Source organism: Canis aureus, chromosome 32, assembly GCF_053574225.1.
Source record: "Canis aureus isolate CA01 chromosome 32, VMU_Caureus_v.1.0, whole genome shotgun sequence".
NCBI lineage: Eukaryota > Metazoa > Chordata > Mammalia > Carnivora > Canidae > Canis > Canis aureus.
The window spans coordinates 34,191,015-34,213,932 of NC_135642.1; the positions used below are offsets into that span (position 1 = coordinate 34,191,015).

At 43.3% G+C, this 22,918-nt stretch overlaps 2 protein-coding genes across 6 annotated transcripts in view; one reads left to right on the forward strand and one right to left on the reverse strand.

The window, feature by feature from the left end:
* The window catches only part of MTFMT (mitochondrial methionyl-tRNA formyltransferase), a 27,093-nt gene extending 16,334 nt beyond the window's left edge, over window positions 1–10,759 (reverse strand). For all 3 annotated transcript variants that reach the window (XM_077881482.1, XM_077881480.1, XM_077881481.1), the window contains exons 1-5: window positions 10,503–10,759; window positions 7,382–7,591; window positions 4,920–5,042; window positions 3,379–3,481; window positions 2,145–2,220 (exon numbers count right to left, since the gene is read on the reverse strand). In XM_077881482.1, coding sequence (XP_077737608.1) covers window positions 2,145–2,220; window positions 3,379–3,481; window positions 4,920–5,042; window positions 7,382–7,591; window positions 10,503–10,723 — 733 coding nt within the window. In that variant the 5' untranslated portion in view covers window positions 10,724–10,759. The remainder of the gene's footprint in view (window positions 1–2,144; window positions 2,221–3,378; window positions 3,482–4,919; window positions 5,043–7,381; window positions 7,592–10,502) is intronic.
* SLC51B (SLC51 subunit beta) overlaps window positions 10,539–22,918 on the forward strand; it is a 23,475-nt gene continuing 11,095 nt past the window's right edge. Inside the window, exon 1 of one of the 3 annotated variants that reach the window (XM_077881491.1) lies at window positions 10,539–10,762. The gene's annotated coding sequence lies outside the window, so the exon portion shown is untranslated. Of the gene's footprint in view, window positions 10,763–13,911; window positions 13,936–21,292; window positions 21,447–22,918 lie in introns of those variants that run through there. The other 2 variants (XM_077881493.1, XM_077881492.1) reach the window with 2 other exon arrangements.

Sequence of the window (22,918 nt, forward strand, 5' to 3'; positions counted from 1 at the left end):
TGATTATGATACCAACTTCTTCCTCTAAAAATTAGTAGAAAAGGAATTAAGCATTGATCTTGCCATTTAGGATGAACTAAGTAAGATTCATTGTTAATTAATGAGGAAAAGCTCTTCTTTACAGAATAAAGTCAGATATTAAAAGCAAAAGGAATTGGAAAATGACCATTTTGTAATCCCAAGTGAAATAATCCATTCAGGGAAGAAGCATCAACCCATGCCAAAATCATTACGTGAAAGGTTGTTAGAGAACAGGATATTTGCATGGTGCCAAAGTATTATCCCACAGATTACTTGCCAACTGCAAAGGGAAAAGCGAATCTTTACACTGGACTCAACCAAGTGACCTATCTGAACTTCACCAGCCTTGCTGCAACCTGATATTTGGCTCACTGATGTGACATCCAAAAACTAGAGCAGAGAGAGGTGACACTTCTCTGAGTTTATCCTTGTAGACAGTTTTGACTTTTGAATCATGTAAATGGTTTTACATGTTTGAGAAATAAATCATAAATAAAAATAAAAAAGCAATCCTTAAAATTAAAAACAAACTGAAACAAATACCACTGGAACACAATACCATCTATGAAATACTCTTTCCAGAAACTTCAAGCCTGAGTCTAATCAAACTCTTAGAACTTCCAGTTCACAAGAAGTATGAAGGCTAAAAAAAAACAAGTTAAATAACACTGGAAGGAAACAGACAACTGGCCTGGTCTCTTCAAAAAGTCAATGACAAAAAAAAAAAGTCAATGACAGGGATGCCTGGGTGGCTCAGCGGTTGAGTGTCTGCCTTCGGCTCAGGGCGTGATCCCACAGTCCTAGGATCGAGTCCCACATCAGGCTCCCTGCATGGAGCCTGCTTCTCCCTCTGCCTATGTCTCTGCCTGCCTCTCTCTTTATGTCTCTCATGAATGAATAAATAAAATCTTTAAAGAAAAGAAAAGTCAATGACATGGAGCGGGGGGAAAATAATGGAGGAATTACTCTAGCTTAAAGAGGCATACCAACTGATTACAATTAGATACTAGTTTGAAAAACTATACAGCTAAAGAATAAGTTTTTAGACAATTGGGAACATTTATGTACTGGATATTAAATGCTATTAGGGAACTATTCATTTCTCTTAAGACATGCATGCTGAAATACTTAGGAGGTAAAGGTTATGATACATACCTCTGAAGGATTAAGCAGAAATTTAAAAATATATACTAAGTAAACATCCATATGCAGAGAAAGAATATATGACCAAATACTAATAATTGTTGAGTCTAGGTTAAATAGGTATACACCATTTAAAGATTTATTGGGGTGCCTGGGTGGCTCAGACAGTTGAGTGTCTGCTTTCAGCTCAGGTCATGATCCCCAGGTCCTGGGATCGAGCCCCACAATGTGGCAGGAGGGAGGATGATCTCTGCTAAGCAGGGAGTCTGCTTCTCCCTCTCTCTCTCTGCCTCTATCACTCTCTGTCTCAAACGAATAAAATCTTAAAAATAAAGAAGAGAACTTATTTTTAAAGAAATTAAAGATTTATTTATTTTAGAGAATAGGAGGGGCAAAGGGAGAGGAAGAGAGAGTCTCAAGCAGACTCCCCACTGAGCACAGAGCCCAATGTGGGGTTTGATCTCACGACCCTGAGATCATGACCTAAGCCAAATACAAGAGCTGGATGCTTAACCCACTGAGCCACCCCAACACCCTGGTATTCATTATCTTTTAACTTCTCTCTTTGTTTGGTACTTTTCAATATAAAGATAGTTTAAAGTTAAGATTCTTTATTTATTTACTTATTCATGAGACAGAGAGGCAGAGACACAGGCAGAAGGAGGAGAAGCAGGTTCCATGCAGGGAGCCTGATGCGGGACTTAATTCTAGAACGCCAGGATCACACCCCAAGCCAAAGGCAGATGCCCAACCACTGACCCACCCAGGCATCCCAGGAAAAACATTTCCAATCCTTCAAGAGACTACATGCTAAGAGGGAATGGGAGACCATACCAGCCATTCTTTGGAAAAGGACATATAAGTGGGCAATCTTGAGTCAAAATTAAGGGTGATGTGCCAGTGAAGTCAGAGCACTCAGGTGCTATCATGACAGACAAAACCTGGTGAAGGAGGTAGGGATCTCTGCAGTCTTCACTTACCATGTGTCACTCCCTCAGTTGGTTGTTGCCTTCCATTGCTCAAACTCTCAGGCAAATTTTTCAAAACTGAAATTAGCTTTAAAAAAAAGGAGAGCAACATATTCAAGATGAAAAGAACAAAAGTAGAAATACATTATGATTCAGTACCATGACATTAGAGAAAGTTTTGAAGGAGCTGTGTGGCAGGGTAGGGTGGTAAACTGGCTTGAGCTGTGACAATACAGGTCTACTCAATGGAGTTTCAATGTTGCTGTCTGCAGAGGACAGAGCGATGATGTGCTTCCAGAGAATGCTGAGCTTTGCTGGCTATGTAAGCTGTTGGTGTCAGGACAGCATGGACTCAGGAATCCACACTCTAACCCCATAGGAGGTGAAGGCAGTGGAGCCCCAAAGAAGGAGAATGAATTCTGGAGACACACTGTTTTGGGTTCAAATCTCAATTCCACTACCTACTCATGTGTCATTGTGGAGAAGTTATTTGACTTGTGTGGCCTTCACAGTCATCATCTGTAAAACAGGTGACAGTAACAGCTACCTCAAAGGTTAATTGGGAAGGTTAAAAAAAAAAAAAAATCTACAGAGGATCCAGAATAGCCCTGGCACACGAGCCAGTGTTCAAAAAACGAGAGCCACTATTACAATACCATTTCTGAGGTGAGTGCCTCGATTGGGAAGCACCATCTAGATAGTTAGGGAAAAACTGTCCTCTACAGAATATTAACCAGTTCATATGAAAATCACTGATTTGGTTGTTTAGCATTCACTCAGATCTACTGCATGCAGATCTGAGCTATGCAAAGCCAGAGTTCATTCACAGCAAAGGGGTCAGCAGAACTCCAGTGCGTATGGAGATTATGACCACCATGCAGGCACAGAGGTGGGAGGAGTGCTGGGTCTCTGAGGGAATGGCAGTTGGTGAGTCTGACAGGGGCACCAGGTGAGTCTAGGAGTTGGGAGGGTGAACCCTGAAAGAAGTGTCTAAAGGTCTCACGGGAACATGGTGGGGCTACAGAAGCTCATGTGCTTCAGGAGAGTCTTTATGAAGTACCCACTCTGTGCTTTTCCCAAAGACTCACATGAGAAATGCCAACCTCAATTGTAGGAAGCAAGGATAAAAATCACTTAAGAAAAAAAAAAGATGAAAATTATGTATCAGGAAAGCATTCTTTGCATCATAAAAAGTTAGGAGACCTAGTGAATGAGTACAAACCAGTGAGATATTAGAGGACCCTACCATGTCGGCACCCAGTTTTGACAGCATTGCCTCCAGTTCCTTGGCGGTGCTCTTAGATGGCACAGGAACCGTTTCCTGTTTGATAATTGGGCCGACGTCAAACCTGACAAAAATCAAAAGCAAATAACATTATTCTTTCTTTCTTTTTTTTTTTAAGATTTATTTATTTATTTATTTATTTATTTATTTATTTATTTATTTATTATAGACATAGAGTGAGAGAGAGAGAGAGAGAGACAGGAGGAGGGAGAAGCAGGCTCCATGCTAGGAGTCTGACGTGGGACTCGATCCCGGGACTCCAGGATCGCGCCCTGGGCCAAAGGCAGGCGCTAAACCGCTGAGCCACCTAGGGATCCCCAACATTATTATTTCTTAAGATCAATATGTTTGTCTACATGAGTGTTTACATACCACAAGGATGGTTTAACTCTGGCTATTATCTATAAGCAAAAGAGAAATGTCAGTTTGAAAGAAGAGAAAGCACAATCTGGCCTGTACTCAGATTTTATATCTATCTTTTCCTAAAAGAAAAAAGTATGAAGTTGTATAGCAGAAATTTAATTGCAGTTGTAAATAGCTCCTTTAGTAATAAATAGTATTTTAAAAGTTTCTATTTATACAATAAAGGCATAGAGCAAAAAATTTCTTTTCCTAGGAAGTACTATTAAGAAATGCATAACGATTTCTTTCTAGATTTCCTTTCTCAAAGGAAAAGAGTTGTGCCTGGTTATGAGTAGGTACAAGTTTGTTTTCCCAGTCTTACAATTTGCATCAAGCTCTGTACATACTGCTATGAGCTTTTATTAGAAATATGCCCTATTTTAAATATTCGACTTTGCAGTTGTTAATTCTATTTTCAACCTCTGAGCTTTAATAAAATGCTTACTATGAAAAACTGCAAACATCCACAAAAAACAGGAGTGAATAGTCTTCTTGGATCCCCAGAGTTTAGAATTATCAAAGTTTTGCAACTCATTTCATCTGGCCCTCTCGTTTTCTGAATTAAGTTAAAGCAAATCCCATGCAGTTGTTCTTGTGAACCAATGAATTATTTTCTGTGGGGACATTAGGTGATAACAGATAGGGGCTTAATATAATTCTGTTTTAGACTTTAGTAGGATAAAAAAAATGAAATGCTTAAGACAGTTATATTACACATTGGCATACAATGTAGTCCTAATTCAGGTTGCAAAAATTTTTTGACCAAAGAAACCAAGACCAGCAAAACCAAGATTCATTACAACTCATATACAAAAATCCATCTTTCATTTACACAATGCTTTTTTATGGAAGTCCAGTTGTTAATAATATAATTTACTTCAATTAACAAGTTAAACATTTCACAAGGACTGGGATAACTGCAATAATACAAAACCACATACAGTGTATGTCAGAAAATAGGAAAAGACACAAAGGGAAGGCACTCTGGAGTTAGAGGAATTAGTGAGCACTATCCATTCACCCACTTCCACGTCCCCTCCAAACAGACTGAAATCAACATTCAAAACCATAAAGTCTCAAGAAAAGAAAATGTCTTCTACCTTTTAGGTCTAATTTGCATAATCGTCACTCCAGTAATTGTGTCTCCATGAAGCACAGTATGGATTATAGGGGCTGGACCACGCCACCTCGGGAGGCAACTGGGATGGACATTCAACATGCCACTGAGTCAGAGAAGGCAGAAATTAGTGGTGCAAGTGGGCTTTACCACTTAGTTCCTGCTACCTAAACAAATATGCAACTTTTTATCATTATACTTCCCCAGAAAGTTTGAAAATCAAAGTTGAATCTAGTTTTATGCCACCTGTGAAGGGAGTCAGAGATGAAGTTTACTCTCTTACCATAAGAGACCAATGAAACTCAATTAAAAACAGAACAACTATTCATTGTCCCAAAGATATTCCACTGCAGTCTGTGATATCTGGGAGTTTTTAAAGATTTTATTTTTTATTTTATTTATTATTATTATTTTTAAAGATTTTATTTATTCATGAAAGACACAGAGAGAGAGGCAGAGACACAGGCAGAGGGAGAAGCAGGCTCCATGCAGGGAGCCCGACCTGGGACTTGATCCCAGGACTCCAGGATCACGCCCTGAGCCAAAGGCAGATGCTCAACCGCTGAGCCACCCAAGCATCCCAAAGATTTTATTTTTTAAATAAAGTCTATACTCAACATAGGGCTCGTGAATCTACAACCCCAAGATCAAGAGTCACACGCTCCACCAACTTAGCCAGCCAGGTGTCCCTGGGATTTTTTTTAAATAAAAGCAAAAAATACCTTTTATACTGTAGGAGAAAAAGCACTCAAACCCTACTGTGCATCTATGGACAATGTGAATATTTATAGTTTCTTCCAGTTACCCTGTTTCATTTTGTTTGCCTATAGAGTCACTAAAACAAGTTTCTTGAATCTTCCTATCTAGTCACCTTTGCTGTTTATCCCAACACATCTATTGCTCATAGACGAGCAATTTAAATCATTTACTAAGTAAGCTGATTAGTTTGATGTCTCCATTATAGGAATATGCAAGTGGGAGTTTGTTTTTTTATTTTTTTAAAGATTTTATTTATTTATTCATGAGATACACACACACACAGAGGCAGAGACATAGGCAGAGGGAGAAGAAGGCTCCATGCAGGGAGCCCGAAGTGGGACTTGATCCCGGACTCCAGGATCATGCCCTGAGCCGGAGGCAGACGCTCAACTGCTGAGCCACCCAGGCATCTCGAAGTGTGAGAGTCTTATATTCAAAGTTCCATTGCTCAGACCAGTCTCATTCATCAACAAATATTCACTGAGCACAGTCCATGTGCTGGCACTGTTCTAAGTGATGGCGTTACAAGCAACACTGAACCAAAAGAGAAAAAAATTATACACACAGGGAGCTTACATGCCAAGAGCGGGAGATAAGCCAATACAAAAATGTGTAAAAAGTTTGGCAGATGGTTCTAAGGGCTGTGGAGAAAAATAAACCAGAGCAGGGGTAGGAGTACTGGGTGGGAGGCTACAAGTTTCATAGGGGTCACAAAGTTTACCAGTAAGAAGACAACACTTGAACAAAGATGTTAGGAGGTAATGGACTAAGCCATGCAGACATATTCCAGGCAGAGGGAACAATAAATATCTTGAAGAAGGCAAATGTTCAGCAAGTTCAAGGAACAGCAGAGAGGCCAGTGTGGCTGGAGTGGAGTGAATCTGAGGAATAACACTAGAAGATGAGGCCGCAGTTAAGATGGAACCAAACCTACCCAGAAGGCAGGCAGGTCCCTACAGGCCCATATAAGGACTTTCAGGTCTTCTGAATGAGATGGAGAAACATCAGAGAATTTTGAGCAGAGTGATGTGATCCAACTTCTGTTTTAAAAGGATCATTTTGGCTGCTGGGTTGGTAGAAGACCAAGAAGGCCAAGGACAGCAGACAACAGGTGGAGCTTACTGGAGTACAACAGGTCAGAGTGGTAGCAGTGAAAGTGTTGAAAGAGCCAGTCAGATTATAGATAGAATTCAAAGGCAGAGCCAATGGGATTTCCTGATGGATGGGATGTGTGGTGAGGGAAGGACTCACGAGCGACTGAAAGGTTTTGAGTCTGAACAACTAGAAGGGTAGAGTTGCCATTTACTGAGATGAAGATTTGGGGAGGAGCAGGTTTTGGGCAAAAGTTCAGGAATGCAATTTAGGACACCTTAAGTGTAAGGTGCCTCTCAGACACCCAAGGAGAACTGTGGAGGAGGCAGTGGGTATTGGTGGCCTGGAGTTCAGGGAGAGATCTGGGAATTGTCAGCATATATATGGGATTTAAATGAGGGTGGGTGAGAACCCACAGATCAAGAGCATCATACATTTCAACAATTAATGCACTAACAAGATGTTTTAAGAGAAAATAGTAAAGAAATCAGAATTAGAATTCAAGTCATTATACTTTAGACACCAGGCGCATATATAAAGACCAAGGCTTCTATACTGTATTCCCTTAAAAAAAAAAAAAAAAAAAACACTTACTAGGGAAATTTAAGAATAAGAGCCTCACTCAAAAGTCGGCCAAATGAAGCTACCACTCCAACGTCGTACTCTCCAGATCCCACATCTGGCCACTCATACACTGGAAGCTGAGACTGGACAGCATATTGCTTCACTGGCAGTCCTTTTGGTGATGGAGAGGGCACTGTGACCACCTCCAAATTTTCAATTAACTCTTCCTCTTTATTTTCCCTAAGTTGGAAAGATTGGAAGAAAATGTAAATTTTAAGACAATGACTCAAAGTTAAACTACTTCACATACTACCACAGTACTTTTATTTTTTTTTTAATTTTTTTAAATTTATTTATGATAGTCACACACAGAGAGAGAGAGAGAGAGAGAGAGAGGCAGAGACATAGGCAGAGGGAGAAGCAGGCTCCATGCACCGGGAGCCTGACATGGGATTCGATCCCGGGTCTTCAGGATCACGCCCTGGGCCAAAGGCAGGCGCTAAACCGCTACGCCACCCAGGGATCCCCCACAGTACTTTTATGATTAAATTCATGAAACAATTAAGGGTAAGTGATTAAAACTAGCACAACTGAGAGACTGAGTTTTTATTTTGTACTTAATTTTAGTTATTTGTAATTTAAAGAGCCACATGTGGCTAGTGGCTACTGTTTGGATAGCATGGTTCTAGAAATTTCCTGTGCATACAGAAACTATACGGTGCAGATACTTTACACAATTAGAATTTTATATGCAAAATACTCTGCATTTTGTTTTGTTGTTTTTTTTTTAGAACACTATTACTATTATGTGGTGAGTCTTTTTATAAAGTGGGTTATGGTGATCCCTGGGTGGCTCAGCGGTTTAGCGCCTGCCTTTGGCTCAGGGCATGATCCTGGGGTCCCAGGATCGAGTCCCACAACGGGCTCCCTGCATGGAGCCTGCTTCTTCCTCTACCTATGTCTCTGCCTCTCTCTCTGTCTCTCATGAATAAATAAATAAAATCTTTTAAAAAAAGCGGCGGGGGGGGGGGTTAAGAATACATTTGCTTGTATATCCAGCAAACATTTTTAGAATAAGAGAACAGTGGCTGTCTCTGAAGAGAAGAACTGGATATAGGAGATAGAGGTGGAAAGAACTGACTTTTCACTATAATATCCTTTGAACCTTTTGAATTTTTTTTTTTAAAGATTTCATTTATTTACCTGACAGCACAAGCAGGGGGAATAGCAGAGAGAGAAGCAGATTCCCCACTGAGCAGGAAGTCAGAGGTGGGGCTCCATCCCAGGACCTGAGCTGAAGGCAGACACTTAACTGACTTAGCCACCCAGGTGCTCCTGAACCTTTCGAATTTTGTACCACAACCATGTGTTAGCCAAATAATAAATACTTTTATTTTTTAATTTATTTTTAAAGATTTTTAGAGAGAGAGAGAGGGCACAGGCATGCAAAAAAGCAGGAGGGAGGGGCGGAGGGAGAGGAAGAAGCAGGCTATCCACTGAGCAGGGAGCCCGAGGTGGGGCTGAACCAATAAACACTTTAAAATGTGTGTGTGTGTGTGTGTGTGTGTGTGCGCGCGCGCGCGCGCGCACGCGCATGTCCCATGGGCATCATTACATAGTAATACATGTGTACTCTTTCTTTTTATCTGCTGTGTTGTCCTCCAGTGCTCAGAGGGTGTTAGTTTATTTATTTTTAAAAATATTTTATTTGGGGCAGCCCTGGTGGCGCAGCGGTTTAGTGCCGCTTGCGGCCCAGAGTGTGATCCTGGAGACCCGGGATCGAGTCCCACGTCGGGCTCCCTGCGTGGAGCCTGCTTCTCCCTCTGCCTGTGTCTCTGCCTCTGTTACTGTGTGTGTCTCTCATGAATACATAAATTATATATATATATATATATATATATTTTTTTTAAGATTTTATTTATGTATTCATGAGAGACACACACAGAGAGAGAGATGCATAGACACAGGCAGAGGGAGAAGCAGGCTCCACGCAGGGAGCCCGACGTGGGACTCGATCCGGGGTCTCCAGGGTCACGCCCTGGGCCGAAGGCGGCGCTAAGCTGTTGAGCCACCCGGGCTGCACGGTGTTAGTTTATTTACCAGGTATTGCATCTAGTGTTGAGGAGTTATGAGAAAAGGAGTATATAGGAGGGCCCTAAAGACAAAGCACAGGGGTAATGGAGCTGCCAAGCAAAGCATCAACAGAAAGGTCAACACATGCAGTGAGATTCGGGAGGCAATCTGGGGAAAGCAGCACGTGGAGAGGTACATCACAGAGGGCGTGCAAAAGGAACATGTGTGAAGGGAGTGTTTCAGGGTGTGTGCGGAGAACAGAGTGATGGAGGGAGGAATATGTTATGGGGGGAATGATGGGGTTGTCCATAGGAGGGGCTGCTGTGAACAATCTGTAGGAAAGACTTGATGGAGATGACAGAAATGAGTGTTGGGGGCGCGTCAGGAAAAAAGAGCGCAGAAATAATAAATGGAGGTTGGGGGAAAGAAGGCAGAGCTGTACAGTTGCGTAGGGCCATCACATAGCATGGACTTTCAGAACAGGTTGGATCTCAATCCGCCGCCCCCCCCCCCCCCCAGTAAACCAACATTTGTTAATTTTTAGAAATACCAAATGTATACTTAAGAGTTCTGACTTCTACATTTATTCAATAGCTGGAAACAGTTGTTTTTGGACTGTGCCCTTATTTCAGCCCCAGAAAACTGGGTCCCACGGTATACAGGGAGGAGATAGGAAGCGGTGAAGGGAGACGTGGGTGTGCAAATGCCCAAAGAAGCCCACAACCATGTGTTGGGACTGGAGGGTACAAAGTAGATGAACGGAGGCCTGTGATGACCTCGGGCAATCACTCAACCTCTCCGAGCTCGAGTTTCCTGACACACGGATGCGGCAAGGAGGTGGTGGCAGAGGACAGAGGCGACGTCTGCGAAGCGGGTGGGACAACGGAGAGCGCGGAGCAGGAGCGCAGACCGGAGCCACCGGGCAGGCGCGGGCACCTTCCGGGAGCCGCAGAGACGCGGGCCCAGACCCTTCCGGCGCCGCCGCGCTCCCGGGCTAGCGGCGCAAACCCTCGCGGCCGCCGCGGGGCTCGGCTGCTGGGCCTCGGCAGCCGGGCCCCCCACGCCCCGGCCCCCGTACCTGGCGGCGTGCAGCGCCCGCAGCGCCTCGCGGGCGAACCGGTCGGTGCCGAAGAAGAGCACCCGCCAGGGAGGCTTCTCTCGGACGCGGACGCCCCGGCCGTCCTCCCCGCCGGGGGACGCGCCGAGCCCGGCCAGCGCTCGCCACTGCGGGCTCGGCCTTGCGCCTGGACCGCCCCCCACCGGCCGGGGCCCCCAGCCGCGCCGCACCAGCACCCTCATCGCCTCCGCGGGCGCCCCGTCCTGCGCAGGCGCATCGAGGTGGGAGGGGGCGCGCGCGCGCGGCCGGAGGGGCGGGGCCGAGGAGAGCTGGTGGGCGGGGCCTGCTCGCGCTTGGGGGCGGGGCCTGCGTGGTTGGAGGCGGCACCCGCCTGTGTTGGAGCTCCTCCAGGAATCTGCAGGCTCGAGCCTCCCCATGATTATGATTTTTTTAAAATAATTTTTTAAAAATATTTTATTTATTTATTCATGAGAGACACAGGGAGAGGCAGAGACAGAGGGAGAAGCAGGCTCCATGCAGGGAGCCCGACGTGGGACTCGATCCTGGGAGTACAGGATCACGTCCTGGGTGGAAGGCAGATGCTCAACCGCTGAGTCACCCAGGCGTCCCTTAAATAATTTTTTAAAAAGATTTTATTACTTTATTCATGACACACACACACACACACACAAAGGCAGAGACACAAGTAGGCTCCATGCAGGGAGCCCAATGTGGGACTTGATCCCGGCACCCCAGGATCACGCCCTGGGCTGAAGGCAGGCGCTAAACCGCTGAGCCACCCAGGGATCCCCCTCCCCATGATTTTTATTGCATTTGTTTGCACGATTTAGCCAATCTCCTCAAAAGAACTCTTTTGGGAGCAAATCATGTGTTTTCAGACAATGAAATAAAGTAAATTAGTAAAGTATATATTTACTGTAGACCACGCTTTGGCTAAGCATTTTATATCCATTATTTCAGTTACTCCTCATATCGAGCATACAAGATAGATATTATCACAACCATTTTATTGAAAAGAATCTGAGGCTCAGTGAAGTGAAGGGAATTACCTACTTAAGGTCCTAACAGCTAGTCCATGTTGCTCCGAAGTCTGTGGTCCTTACCATTTGGTTTTCATGGCGATTCTATGTACTAGGTAAGTCAAAGCCTCCATCTTGCACCTGAGGAAACTGAGGCTCAGTTACTTGCTCACAGTCATTCTGATGAATCTAAGGCCCCACTCTTGCCCCTATACTGTGGGTTCCCTCCCCCACAGAGGGATACCATAGGGGAGGTTTTCAGGGGGAAAAAAGCAGGGGAAGCATTCGCCAGAAGACCTGTAAGGAACTTTAGTGCTTAGGTTCTATATTCCAGAGGCCTACATAGTGACCTTCTCACATATGGTTACACATCTTGTGTATGGCTATAGAGTGGAGACTAGATCTCCTTTCTAGTCTTACTCTTACTGCATTTCCCCATCACACAGTGTTAGACCCAGTGACCCTGGGTCAGTCCTTTTTCCCAAATTATGAGTTCTGCACATTCCTGCTTCTGTGCCTTTGCTTGCTGTTCTTTTTTCCCCCTAAGATTTATTTTTATTTTAGAGAGAGAGCAAGAGAGCACACAAGCATGGAGAGGGGGAGGGGCAGCGAAGAGGGAGAGAAAGAGAGAATCTCAAGCAGATTCTATGCTAAGCATGGAGCCTGACGCAGGGCTTAATTCCACCACCCAGAGATCATGACCTGAGCTGAAACCAGAATCTATTGTCCCTCAGGCGCTCCTGCCTGTTGCTCTTTCTAGGCTGCCCTCCTCATATCATTTCTCTAAATGATATCCACTCTTTTTTTTCAGACTTTTATTTTTATTTATTCATAGAGACACAGAGAGAGAGAGAGAGAGAGAGAGAGAGGCAGAGACACAGACAGAGGGAGAAGCAGGCCCCATGCAGAGACCCCGACGTGGGACCCGATCCTGGGTCTCCAGGACCATGCCCTGGGCCGAAGGCAGCGCTAAAACCGCTGAGCCACCCGGACTGCCCTGGTATCCATTCTTCAATGCCAAGTTCAGATATCCTCCCAGAAGCCTGTGCTCTGTGGGAACCGCTGCTTCCACACAGTTTAGAATTACGGAAGGAAGTTGTCTGATTTTGCACACACATTGACAAATTCACCTGTGTGTTAAATAGACTTACTACTCATGGTAGTAAGTTAGGAATATTTGGGGGAGTATACTTCCAAGCCCAGGAAAATCCATTGCTGTAACTACTATAAAGCACACAGAGAAGATGAAGATTCCAGCCCCTTATGGCAAGCAGTTTTAAGTAATAAGTTAAGATGTCCAGAAAGTACATCCAAGGGACTGGGCTGTAATATTACCCTGGTGCTCTGGTTTCCAGAAATTTCTCTCTACTGATGAATGAAGTATATATGTATGATGAATCAATGAAATTTCTCCAGGTTCTGAGTCCAGGTGACAAGGCAAGAGTAGGATCACTGACAGAGAGGAAGCCTGCTTGGTGCTGTGACGATGTTTCAGCTTTGAATGCTTAAAGATTGAAATGTTGAGAATCAAGTGGAGATGTTTGGTGGAAATCTTGAATGTAAAATTGACCTTAATATCTGGAGGGTGAGAAAGCTGATCTGGCATGAGAGGAAAAAGGAAGCATCCCCTCTTCCTGTTCTCCATCATCTCACCTTAATCCTGAATATGTGTGTATAATTTCTTTTCTTTTCTTTTCTTTCTTTCTTTTTTTTTTTTGTAAGAATTTATTTATTTGTTTGAGAGCGAGAACAAGAGTGAGCAGGAGCAGAGAGAAGGGAGAAGCAGATTCCCCACTGAGCAGGGACCAGATGTAGGACTGGATTCCAGGACCCCAGGATCCTGATCTGATCTGAAGGCAGACGCTTAACCTATTGAGCCACCCAGGTGCCCTCTGTGTATGATTTCTGAGGAGTGCAGAGGCCTGCCAGAGAGTCAACTTCTGTGTGTGTGATTAGCCCTTTTGGGCTGAGAGTCAAAAAGGAGGAGCAGCAAGAGCCCTGGGAAAGATGGAGCAGGAGCACAGGGAGGAGAGTGGTCAGAGCTCTAATTGGTAAAATGGCCAATGCCTGAATCCACAAGAATTTCCGAACATAATCTGGGAGACAATGCCACATGTGTCAGGAGAGGGTATGGTAGCATAGGCTGGTGCCAGCCAGGGTCAGGAACCGAACTATGGGGCGGCCTCGAGCAGCACTGTGAAAGGTCTTTTGGGAAGCAGTTTCATGTAATACGATCTCCTGCCTGTAGTTGCATCAGAAGTCCGCCAGGAGGTGCTGCTCACCAATATTTCCTGTCGTTGAATGTGATGGCCCATTCCCAAGCTCCAGCACTTTCCACTTGGATTCGCTGTCAGTGTTGTTTCTACCCTATGTGGTCTCAGTAGATGTCCCTCCGTAAGCTGTCCAGCTGCTCGGTAAAGCAGGACTGGGCTACAAGTCCACTCACTGGGGACAGACCGGGACAGGATGCCTCCCCACCTATCCTGTACCGGGTACAGGTGATGGCACAAATAGTAAGAAGGCTGTTCTATGTAGTAGGTTGTCTCTCAGTAGGAACCCAGGTGTCTTACCATCCTAAGTGAGAGCTTAAGAGGCAGGTTGTGCCCACAGGACTGGGTGACCTTGAGGAGAGATTCTGGAGAGATCAAATGTCATCTAATGGACGTTAGAGTCCCAGGAAGGGAAGGAAGCTGGATGTGGTAGTACAAGAATGAGAAGCAGCCTTAAGATAAGGAAGATTTCCCTTGCTGCTGATAAATAGTAAAACCAAGTGAAATATCAAAACAGATGTAAAGAGATCAAATCTTAAAATCTTTAGTTTCCCCCCGGGGAAAAGAGCTGTACAATGTTAACAAAGGAGTATTTCTTTTTATAAAGTACATTTTCCTAGCTCTGCAAGGAAGATGATAAGATAATAATGTGGGGGCTCAATCTCATGACCCTGAGATCACAACCCCAGCTGAAACCGAGAGAGGGATACTCAACCGACTAAGCCATTCAGGTGCCGTGTATACTCCATTTTTAAAAAAGACTGTCTGATTTTATTACAAAGTAAGTAAAATGCCAACATAACATTTTAGCTCATGTAAGGCTTGGATTTATATTCTGATAAGCCCAATTAATTGAAATTTCCGAATTCTTTATACTTGTCTTACAGGCCGTTGAAATCATTACTTATACAAAAAATATAAGATTATGTACATATAAGCATGAGGCCTCAACCAAATTTAATTATAATAACTAGTGTAGTATGTAAACTTCATGCAATGTTGTAAACCATATGGAACCACAGAATTACATTGCTTGCATTACCTGAGTAAAATTTAGCCTGTGTATTTAATACCAACAGTGATTAATTTAATATTGAATGTCAATTTGAGTAATAATTCTAAGATAACTAACTTTAAGTGTTTAGACATATTAATTTAATTAATAAATGATATTTGGTTGTCTGACAAAAAATTAAGAAATTAAAAGGAGTAGCATGGAAACAGTACGAGTACTTGGAGATTGCACAATACTTTTTATAACCAGTCACTAAAAGACCAAATAAATGTACGATTCCACCTATATGAAATGTCCAGAATAGGCAAATCTATAGAGGCAGAAAATAGGGCAAGGGTGGATGTTGGTAGAAATGAGGGATTCTTGGGGTGCTTGAGTGAGTCAGTTAAGTGACCAGTGATTTCGGCTCAGGTCATGACCCCAGGGTCCTGGGATTGAGCCCGACGTTAGGCTTTATGCTCACTGGGGAGTTTGCTTGAGATTCTCCCCCCCTCCCTCCCTCATTTGCTCGCTGTCTCTCTCAAATAAATAAATCTTTACAAAAAAAAGAAATGAGGGGTGCCTGCCAATTAGCACAAAGTTCCTTTTGAGATTGATGCACTTTGAAACTGATTGTGATGATGGTTGCACAACTCTAAGAACATACTAAAAGCTACTGACGTACACTTTAAATGAGTGAATTGTGTGCTATGTAAATTATATCCCAATAAACTTGTTTAAAAGTTATATTTTTATTTACTCTTATCCATACAAAGTGTACTTCTTTTTTTTTTTTTTAAGATTTTTTAATTTATTTACTCATGAGAGACACAGAGAGAGAGAGAGAGGCAGAGATGCAGGCAGAGACACAGGCAGAGGGAGAAGCAGGCTCCATGCAGGGAGCCCGATGTGGGACTCAATCCTGGGACTCCAGGATCACGCCGTGGGCCGAAGGCGGCGCTAAACCGCTGAGCCTCCCAGGGATCCTCCAAAATGTACTTCTTTCCTCACAGTCAAGTTACAAGAATAAAATTACTGTAGTAAAAAAAAATTTTTTTTAATTATTGTAGTAAAAAGTATCTTAAGAGACTTCACAAGTCTAATTTTATTTTTTAAACCAAAATTTAGGGGCATCTGGGTGGCTCAGTTGGTTAAGCATCTGCCTTTAGCTCAGGTCATGATCCCAGAGTCCTGAGATCGAGCACCACATCAGGCTCCCTTCTCAGCGGGATGTCTGCTTCTTCCTCTCTTTCGTCTCCTCCCCCTCTGCTCAAGCTTTGTCTCCCTGTCTCTCAAATAAATAAATAAAATCTTTTTAAAATTTTTAAAGCTTTGGGCAGCCCCGGTGGCTTAGCGGTTTAGCGCCACCTACAGCCCAGGGCGTGATCCTGGAGTCCCAGGATCGAGTCCCACATCAGGCTCCCTGCATGGAGCCTGCTTCTCCCTCTGCCTGTGTCTCTGCCTCTCTCTCTCCTCTCTGTGTATTCTCATGAATAAATAAATAAAATCTTAAAAAAATTTTTTAAAGCTTTGAATAATGTTGTACCTAACGTTATTTAGTACATTTATTTAAAAAATATATAATGAGATATTAAAATTAGTTAAATAATTGGGAAGCATATATATAATAGGATATTAATATAACTCCACTTTATACACTGATCACATGTCTGATCGTGTGTGTACAGTCTATAAGTCATCTGAGGTAGTGAAATACAATTTTATTTTTCTTCTGCATAAATGACAGAAGCTTTTTGCTGTAACTTCCAAAATGTAGACTATTAAAAGAACCCATTAACTTCCAGGGAACTTTTGGAAATAGATAGTCTGCAAACAGCTATAAGCAAATAAACAAAATGACAAGAGATTCCTTATTTCTTTTATGGAAATGATACTATAAAGCCCTCCAAGGAAATGGCTTACGGATCATAACCTTCCAGGTAGAAAAGGCTGCCACTTCCAGGCAGGCCAGAAACATTGACAACCTTCAGGGAGATTGACCAAATCTGGTGAGGTGGTTTCTGGCCTCAGAGCAAACGTGCTGATAAGGTCAGTAGAAAGCATATCTGGCACCATGGAAAGAATGGAAACTTACCCCTGGGGCTTTATACAATTTACAGGGAAAAGTTAACTTTCTGCCTCTAATTTTGTGGCTCTAATTTTGCTTACTGTTCAGCAAGGTCTTTGTACATTTATAGATGCCTCTTTTTAGGACTCTGAATTAAAACATGACACATAGAATAACACATGATTCAGATTCATAAGCTGCATGAAATTGTTACCACCAGACTGAATCACCATACAATATTCCTTTGGAAACTCTTCCCAAATATAGGAAGCTTGTTAAAAGGAATAATATTAATGTGGATATGAATACTTCTGACAATGATGATTATGTATGTTTTGTATGTCTACTTGCCTCCATTTTTAAAAAAGATTTTTATTTTATTTATTCATGAGAGACACAGAGAGAGAGGCAGAGACATAGGCAGAGGGAGGAGCAAGCTTCCTGCGGAGAGCCCCATGCGGGACTTGATACCAGGACCCCTGGATCATGCCCTGAGACGAAGGTAGATGCTCAAACACTGAGCCATCTAGGCATCCCTACTTGCCTCCATTTAAAAAAAAAAATGTAAAAAGTGATCAACCAGGCATGACATTTAATTAACATAAAGAGACAGCCAATTTTTTTGACAGATCTTTAAAAATAATCTGAGCCAAAAGGAGAGGCTTCAAAAGAAAAATTGTCCCAAACCTAATTAATCAAGGACAGAACTTTTCTTCTTTTTAAATAATTTCACAACTTCCTTCTGGAAAGAAATTATGATTCCTCATCAAAATGTGTAGACAATTTTCTGCTAAATTTAAGACAAGATTTGTTCTAGAAAACTAGTCACCCACCCACCCAACTGACACCAGTCAAGAGTCTTAGTGACCCTTTAATCAACAGTCTTCTTTTTAAAAAAATCTAGTCTGACAATGATTATCTAACCATTCACCAAAAGTGAAATTTTTTTTAAAGATTTTATTTTATTTATTCATGAGAGGCAGAGAGAGAGAGAGAGGCAGAGACACAGGCAGAGGGAGAAGCAGGCTCCATGCAGGGAGCCCAACGTGGGACTCAATCCCCAGGATCACACCCTGGGCTGAAGGCCGTGCTAAACCGCTGAGCCACCCGGGCCTGCCCCAAAAGTGAATTTTTAAACTAGGACTACCAGAGGCGTTTTCCCTTATAGCAAGATTGTAATAAAACTAAATGGTCCTAACTAAATTATCAGAAATGTTTTCTTTAATGCTGGTCAGCTGTATGCTGCGGAGTTCCCCCCCAAAGAATGCTTACTGGCTTGCCAAAGGTGATAACATCAAAATTCAGACAGATTAATACACAATGCTTCCTTTCCAAGTGGTCAGGGACACACCCCTCACGTTATTTAGCAATTCATTTTCAAATGAAGCTATTCAGATTGCTGTGTATGGGAATGATTAAACTTCCCATGTCTCATAAAATGAAAGGCCGAGAGACTCTGATTTGATTTTACTCTTGGACTTTGATTTAGTCAGAAGATAATCGGTTATACTGTAACCAGGTGCAAAGGGTCAAAGACATAGAAATGAGGATTATAAAGAGGGTCAACGATATAGAAAGTATCAAATGCTGTAGCTAAGTTGAAAGTGGTGACTGCCCAGTGTCCTTGCTTGGAGAAAGTACATACTTCGTTCCATTGCTACACACCAGTCTCTTCCTCCAACTTCCAATACTTTGCAAAGTTCCTAAAATGCTTCTGGCAAGATATATAGGTCTGTTGAAAAAGGATTTGCTCCCTGAGATCATTTTAGTTCAGGATAAAGATTGCTTCCCTTCGGATACCTGTCTCTCTTTTCAACCACTCTCTTACAGATGGAGGCATCAAGTCAGTGCTTAAGCATCATTAATTTTGGACTTAATTGCCCTACCTTTTCCAAAAATGCCCACACTAATTCTACTCTACATTTCTTTCCTCTGGGGTTTTTTTTTTTTTTTAAGATTTTATTTATTTATTCATGAGAGACAGAGAGAGACAGAGGGAGAAGCAGGCTCCATGCAGGGAGCCGGATGTGGGACTCGATCCCGGGACTCCAGGATCATGTCCTGGGCCAAAGGCAGGTGCTAAACTGCTGAGCCACCCGGGAATCCTCTCCTCTGGGTTTAATATAAAAATTGGCCCGTAGGAAAAAAAAATACCTGGTTCCATTGGTACCATAATTTGACCCCTACCCGGTTCTTGGCCAGTTAGATTTTTCTAAATCATCTTAAACAGTGTTGCAGTAAATATCTTTGTCCGTCTGTCTCTGCTCCCCTGTGCTGTCATTTCCTTACATCATCATCTTTAGATTTCTTTTCGGTGTTTAGGAAGTTTTTCTCTACTGAGAAGAGAATGTGCTACTATCAGGAAATTGCCAGAATTATTTTTGAAACGGAATCATTAGGTTGGCTTCTGACTGTAAGTGATGTTTGTGAAAATGAAGGTGAGAACAGATGGCTAGCCAAGGGCTTGTCCGCCCCTCCTGGCATCAGCTGATGATGGATGGCCCACCCTAAGGAGCAGAACAGCCTGAGCTGGACGTACACATGCAGCAGGCTCTACCACCTTGAAGCCTCTGCTGGCTGTCAGCCCAGCAGGCATTGCAGAGGCAGGCGGCTGAGAAGCAGAAAGATGCTTCTCTTTAGACCCTGGAGTTCTGGCCAGACCTCCACCCAGCACCTTACTCCTGGGCTGAGATTAAAGTGCCCTGAGCTGAGGAGTCAAGACCCTGGACAGCCCAGGGGGTATTTCCCTAACTTCACCACCCATTGTTCTTAGGAAAAGAGATCTCCTTCATGTTGGGTTTTTAACCTTTTCTTTTTTTTTAAACAGAAAAACTAACTAGTTGGACCCAGGGGAAAATCTCCTGAGTTTAAAAGACCTGGGTTTTGTCAACACATGATTGGCCCCTTCTGATAATAGTTTCTAAAATACCTTTCCTTTTTACTTCTCTTTGAAGCTTATGTATAATTAGATAAGAAAAAGAGGTGCAGGTGACTGGCTTAAGGGCACATGGCTGATTGCAGCGAGGATGAACAGGACTAGAACTTAGTTCTTCTGATGCTACGGTATTCCCCTACTTAACAGTTTTGGGGCACAACTAATGTATGTATCAGTTACAGTACTGGCTAAATTTTTGTAACAAAGAGATCCCAATCATATCAAAGTTTACTTCTCTCACATATAGCCCTCCAGAGGTAGACAGGTAGTCAAGGGCAGGTAGGCTGCTCTCCTCCATAAGGTCATTCAGGGACCCAGATTCTTTTATCTTGTCTGGGTCACGAGCTCTCTCTGAAAAGGGCCAAATGGTAAACATTTAGGCTTTGTAGGCCATACCATCATTGTCCCAACAGCTTGATTCTGCTAATGTAGTATGAAAGCAGCCATAGACATTACACAAGCAAATAGCATGGCCATGTTCCAAGAAAACTTGACTTACAAAATAGGCTGCAGGTCAGATTTGGCTCATGGGTTGTAATGTAATGACTTCTAGCCTCAGATGTCCTTTTCACCATTGGATTTGTGTTCCAGACGGAGGAAAGAAGTGGATGGGTTGAAATTTTTCTTCTAAAAACAATAACCAGGGGTGAAAGAAGTAGATGGGTTGAACTTTGTCTTCTAAAAACAAGAACCACAGGCAGCCTGGGTGGCTCAGTGCTTTAGCGATGCCTTCAGCCCAGGGTGTAATCCTGGAGACCCGGGATCGAGTCCCATGTTGGGCTCCCTGCATGGAGCCTGCTTCTCCCTCTGCCTGTGTCTCTGCCTGTGTGTGTGTGTGTGTGTGTGTGTGTGTGTATGTGTGTGTCCCTTATGGATAAATAAATAAAATCTTAAAAAAAAAAAAAAAGTCAGGATAGTGGTTGCCTTTGTTGGGGGGATAGTGCCCAGAGATGGACATAAGTCTACCTCTGAGTTCTGGCAATGTTCTATTTCTTGATCTGGATGGTGAGGGTTTCACACATGGGTGTATTCATGTGAAAATTCTCTAAGCCATAGCTTAATATTCATGTACTTTTCTATATGCATGTTCTTTTTTTTTCTATATGTATGTTCTACTTCAGTAAAAAAAAAAGTTTACAAAATTTGCAAAAAAAGAAAAATGATTCAGAAGTATCATACTACTTCTCTCATTACTTGGGCTGAGGCAGGCTCCTCTGAAAGGGGACACAGGGCCCTCTGAGGGCCTCATGACATTCCTCAAAGGCGGACAGAGAAGATCTGGGAGGATTGGGGTCAAGGAGTCACTTCAGGCACCCACACTGAAGTGGCTATCCAGCTCACAGTTGTGGTTCTCCCATGGGCATGAGATTTGAGCCATCCATGGTACCTCACTTTCTGGTCATGATAACTGATCCCAAAACATGGGTACATGATCCAGGCCAGGACAAATGGAGTCCTTTCTCAGGAATTGCCAAACTGAGGAAAGGGACCCCTTTCCTTTCAGCTATAAAGATGTGAGCCTGGATTTCCTGCAGCCTGGTCCAGGTTCCTGGAGATGGCTAGACTTCGGGAATGATCCTGATATCCAGAAAGAAGCAAGGAGAGAGCAGGAGAAAGAGCTAAGGATCTTCAGGCTCTTGGTTCCAGCTATCCCAAAGGTCAGCTCCACCCTGCTCTTCCCAGTTATAGGAGCCAATAAATTCCTTTTGAATTCCTTTGATGTTTAAGAGAATTAGTGTTGAGCTCCTCTCTCATGAAAACTCTCAGCTGCCTTTCTCCCCAAAATGCACCCTGGATCAGACCACTTCTTATCATCCCCACAATCCTTTTTTAAGATTTTATTTATTTATTCATGAGAGACACAGAAAGAGAGGCAAAGACACAGGCAGAGGGAGGAGAAGCAGACTCTGTGCAAGGAGCCCAATGTGGGACTCGATCCTAGGAATCTGGGATCACACCCTGAGCCAAAGGCAGACGCTCAACCACTGAGCCACCCAGGCATCCCTCATCCCCACAATCCTGACCCAAACTACCACTGTCTCTTGGCTGGATGAATGCAAGTCTCCCAGCTCCTTTCTTGCTCTTTTACAATCCGTTCTTCACCCCAGCAGGCCAAGTGATCTTAGATAAATATCAGTCAGACCACATCACTTCCTGCTTAGTGATTTCTCATTACATCCTAACTCATCCTGTTTTATAAGGCCTTGCATAATCTGCTTCTGTCTTTCCTCCAACTTTATCTCCTGGCACTTTCCTTAATCACTAGCTCCTTTGCTCCCTCCCTCTTTTTTCTCAAACTCATTAAGATCATTAAATCTTCGGTGCCTTTGCACCCCCTATCCCAGATCTTTTGGGTTTTGGTATAGTAATACAGTAGTCACATTTCCCCTGCCCCATCTCTCTGTATATCATTTTGTTTAAATTATTCACAAGAATTGTCACTAGCTGCAATTATCTTATGTTTTTGCTGACTCTTTTGTTGCTTGTATCCCCCTCCTAGAGTGTGAGCTCCAAGAGAGCAGTATCCTTGCCTGCATGTTTGCCAGGCATCCATACAATAGGTGCTTGGGTACTATTTATTGAGTGAATGAATGAGTTACAAAATGACGTTGGGCTGGAGAACCTCAGACTGAGGTTCACTGTGGGGTCTCCTTTCCTCTGCACCATGCTGCCATCCACACTGTTAATCAGTATTAACTCGTAAAGGAACTTGGACCTCTTACTTGGCTTCACTTGACCTGTTTGCTCATTTGCGAAATGGGAACTCCTTGCTGACCCAACTCCAAAGGTTGCTGGAGATGCAAGGAGCCAGTGGGTGGAAAAGTCCAGAAGAGCCCACCGACAATCAGAATTGCACGGATCTGGGCACCTGGGTGGCTCAGTGGTTGAGCATTTGCCTTTGGCTCAGGGCGTGATCCTGGGGTCCTGGGATCGGGTCCCGCATCAGGCTCCTCGCAGGGAGCCTGCTTCTCCCTCTGCCTGTGTCTCTGCCTCTCTCTGTATGTCTCTCATAAATAAATAAAATCTTATTTAAAAAATGAAAGAATTGAACAGATCTGGCCTTGCTCTGCTTCTCCACCAAGTCCTTCCCCCACATGATCCTATTCAACCTAGCCTGTGGAACTCCTCC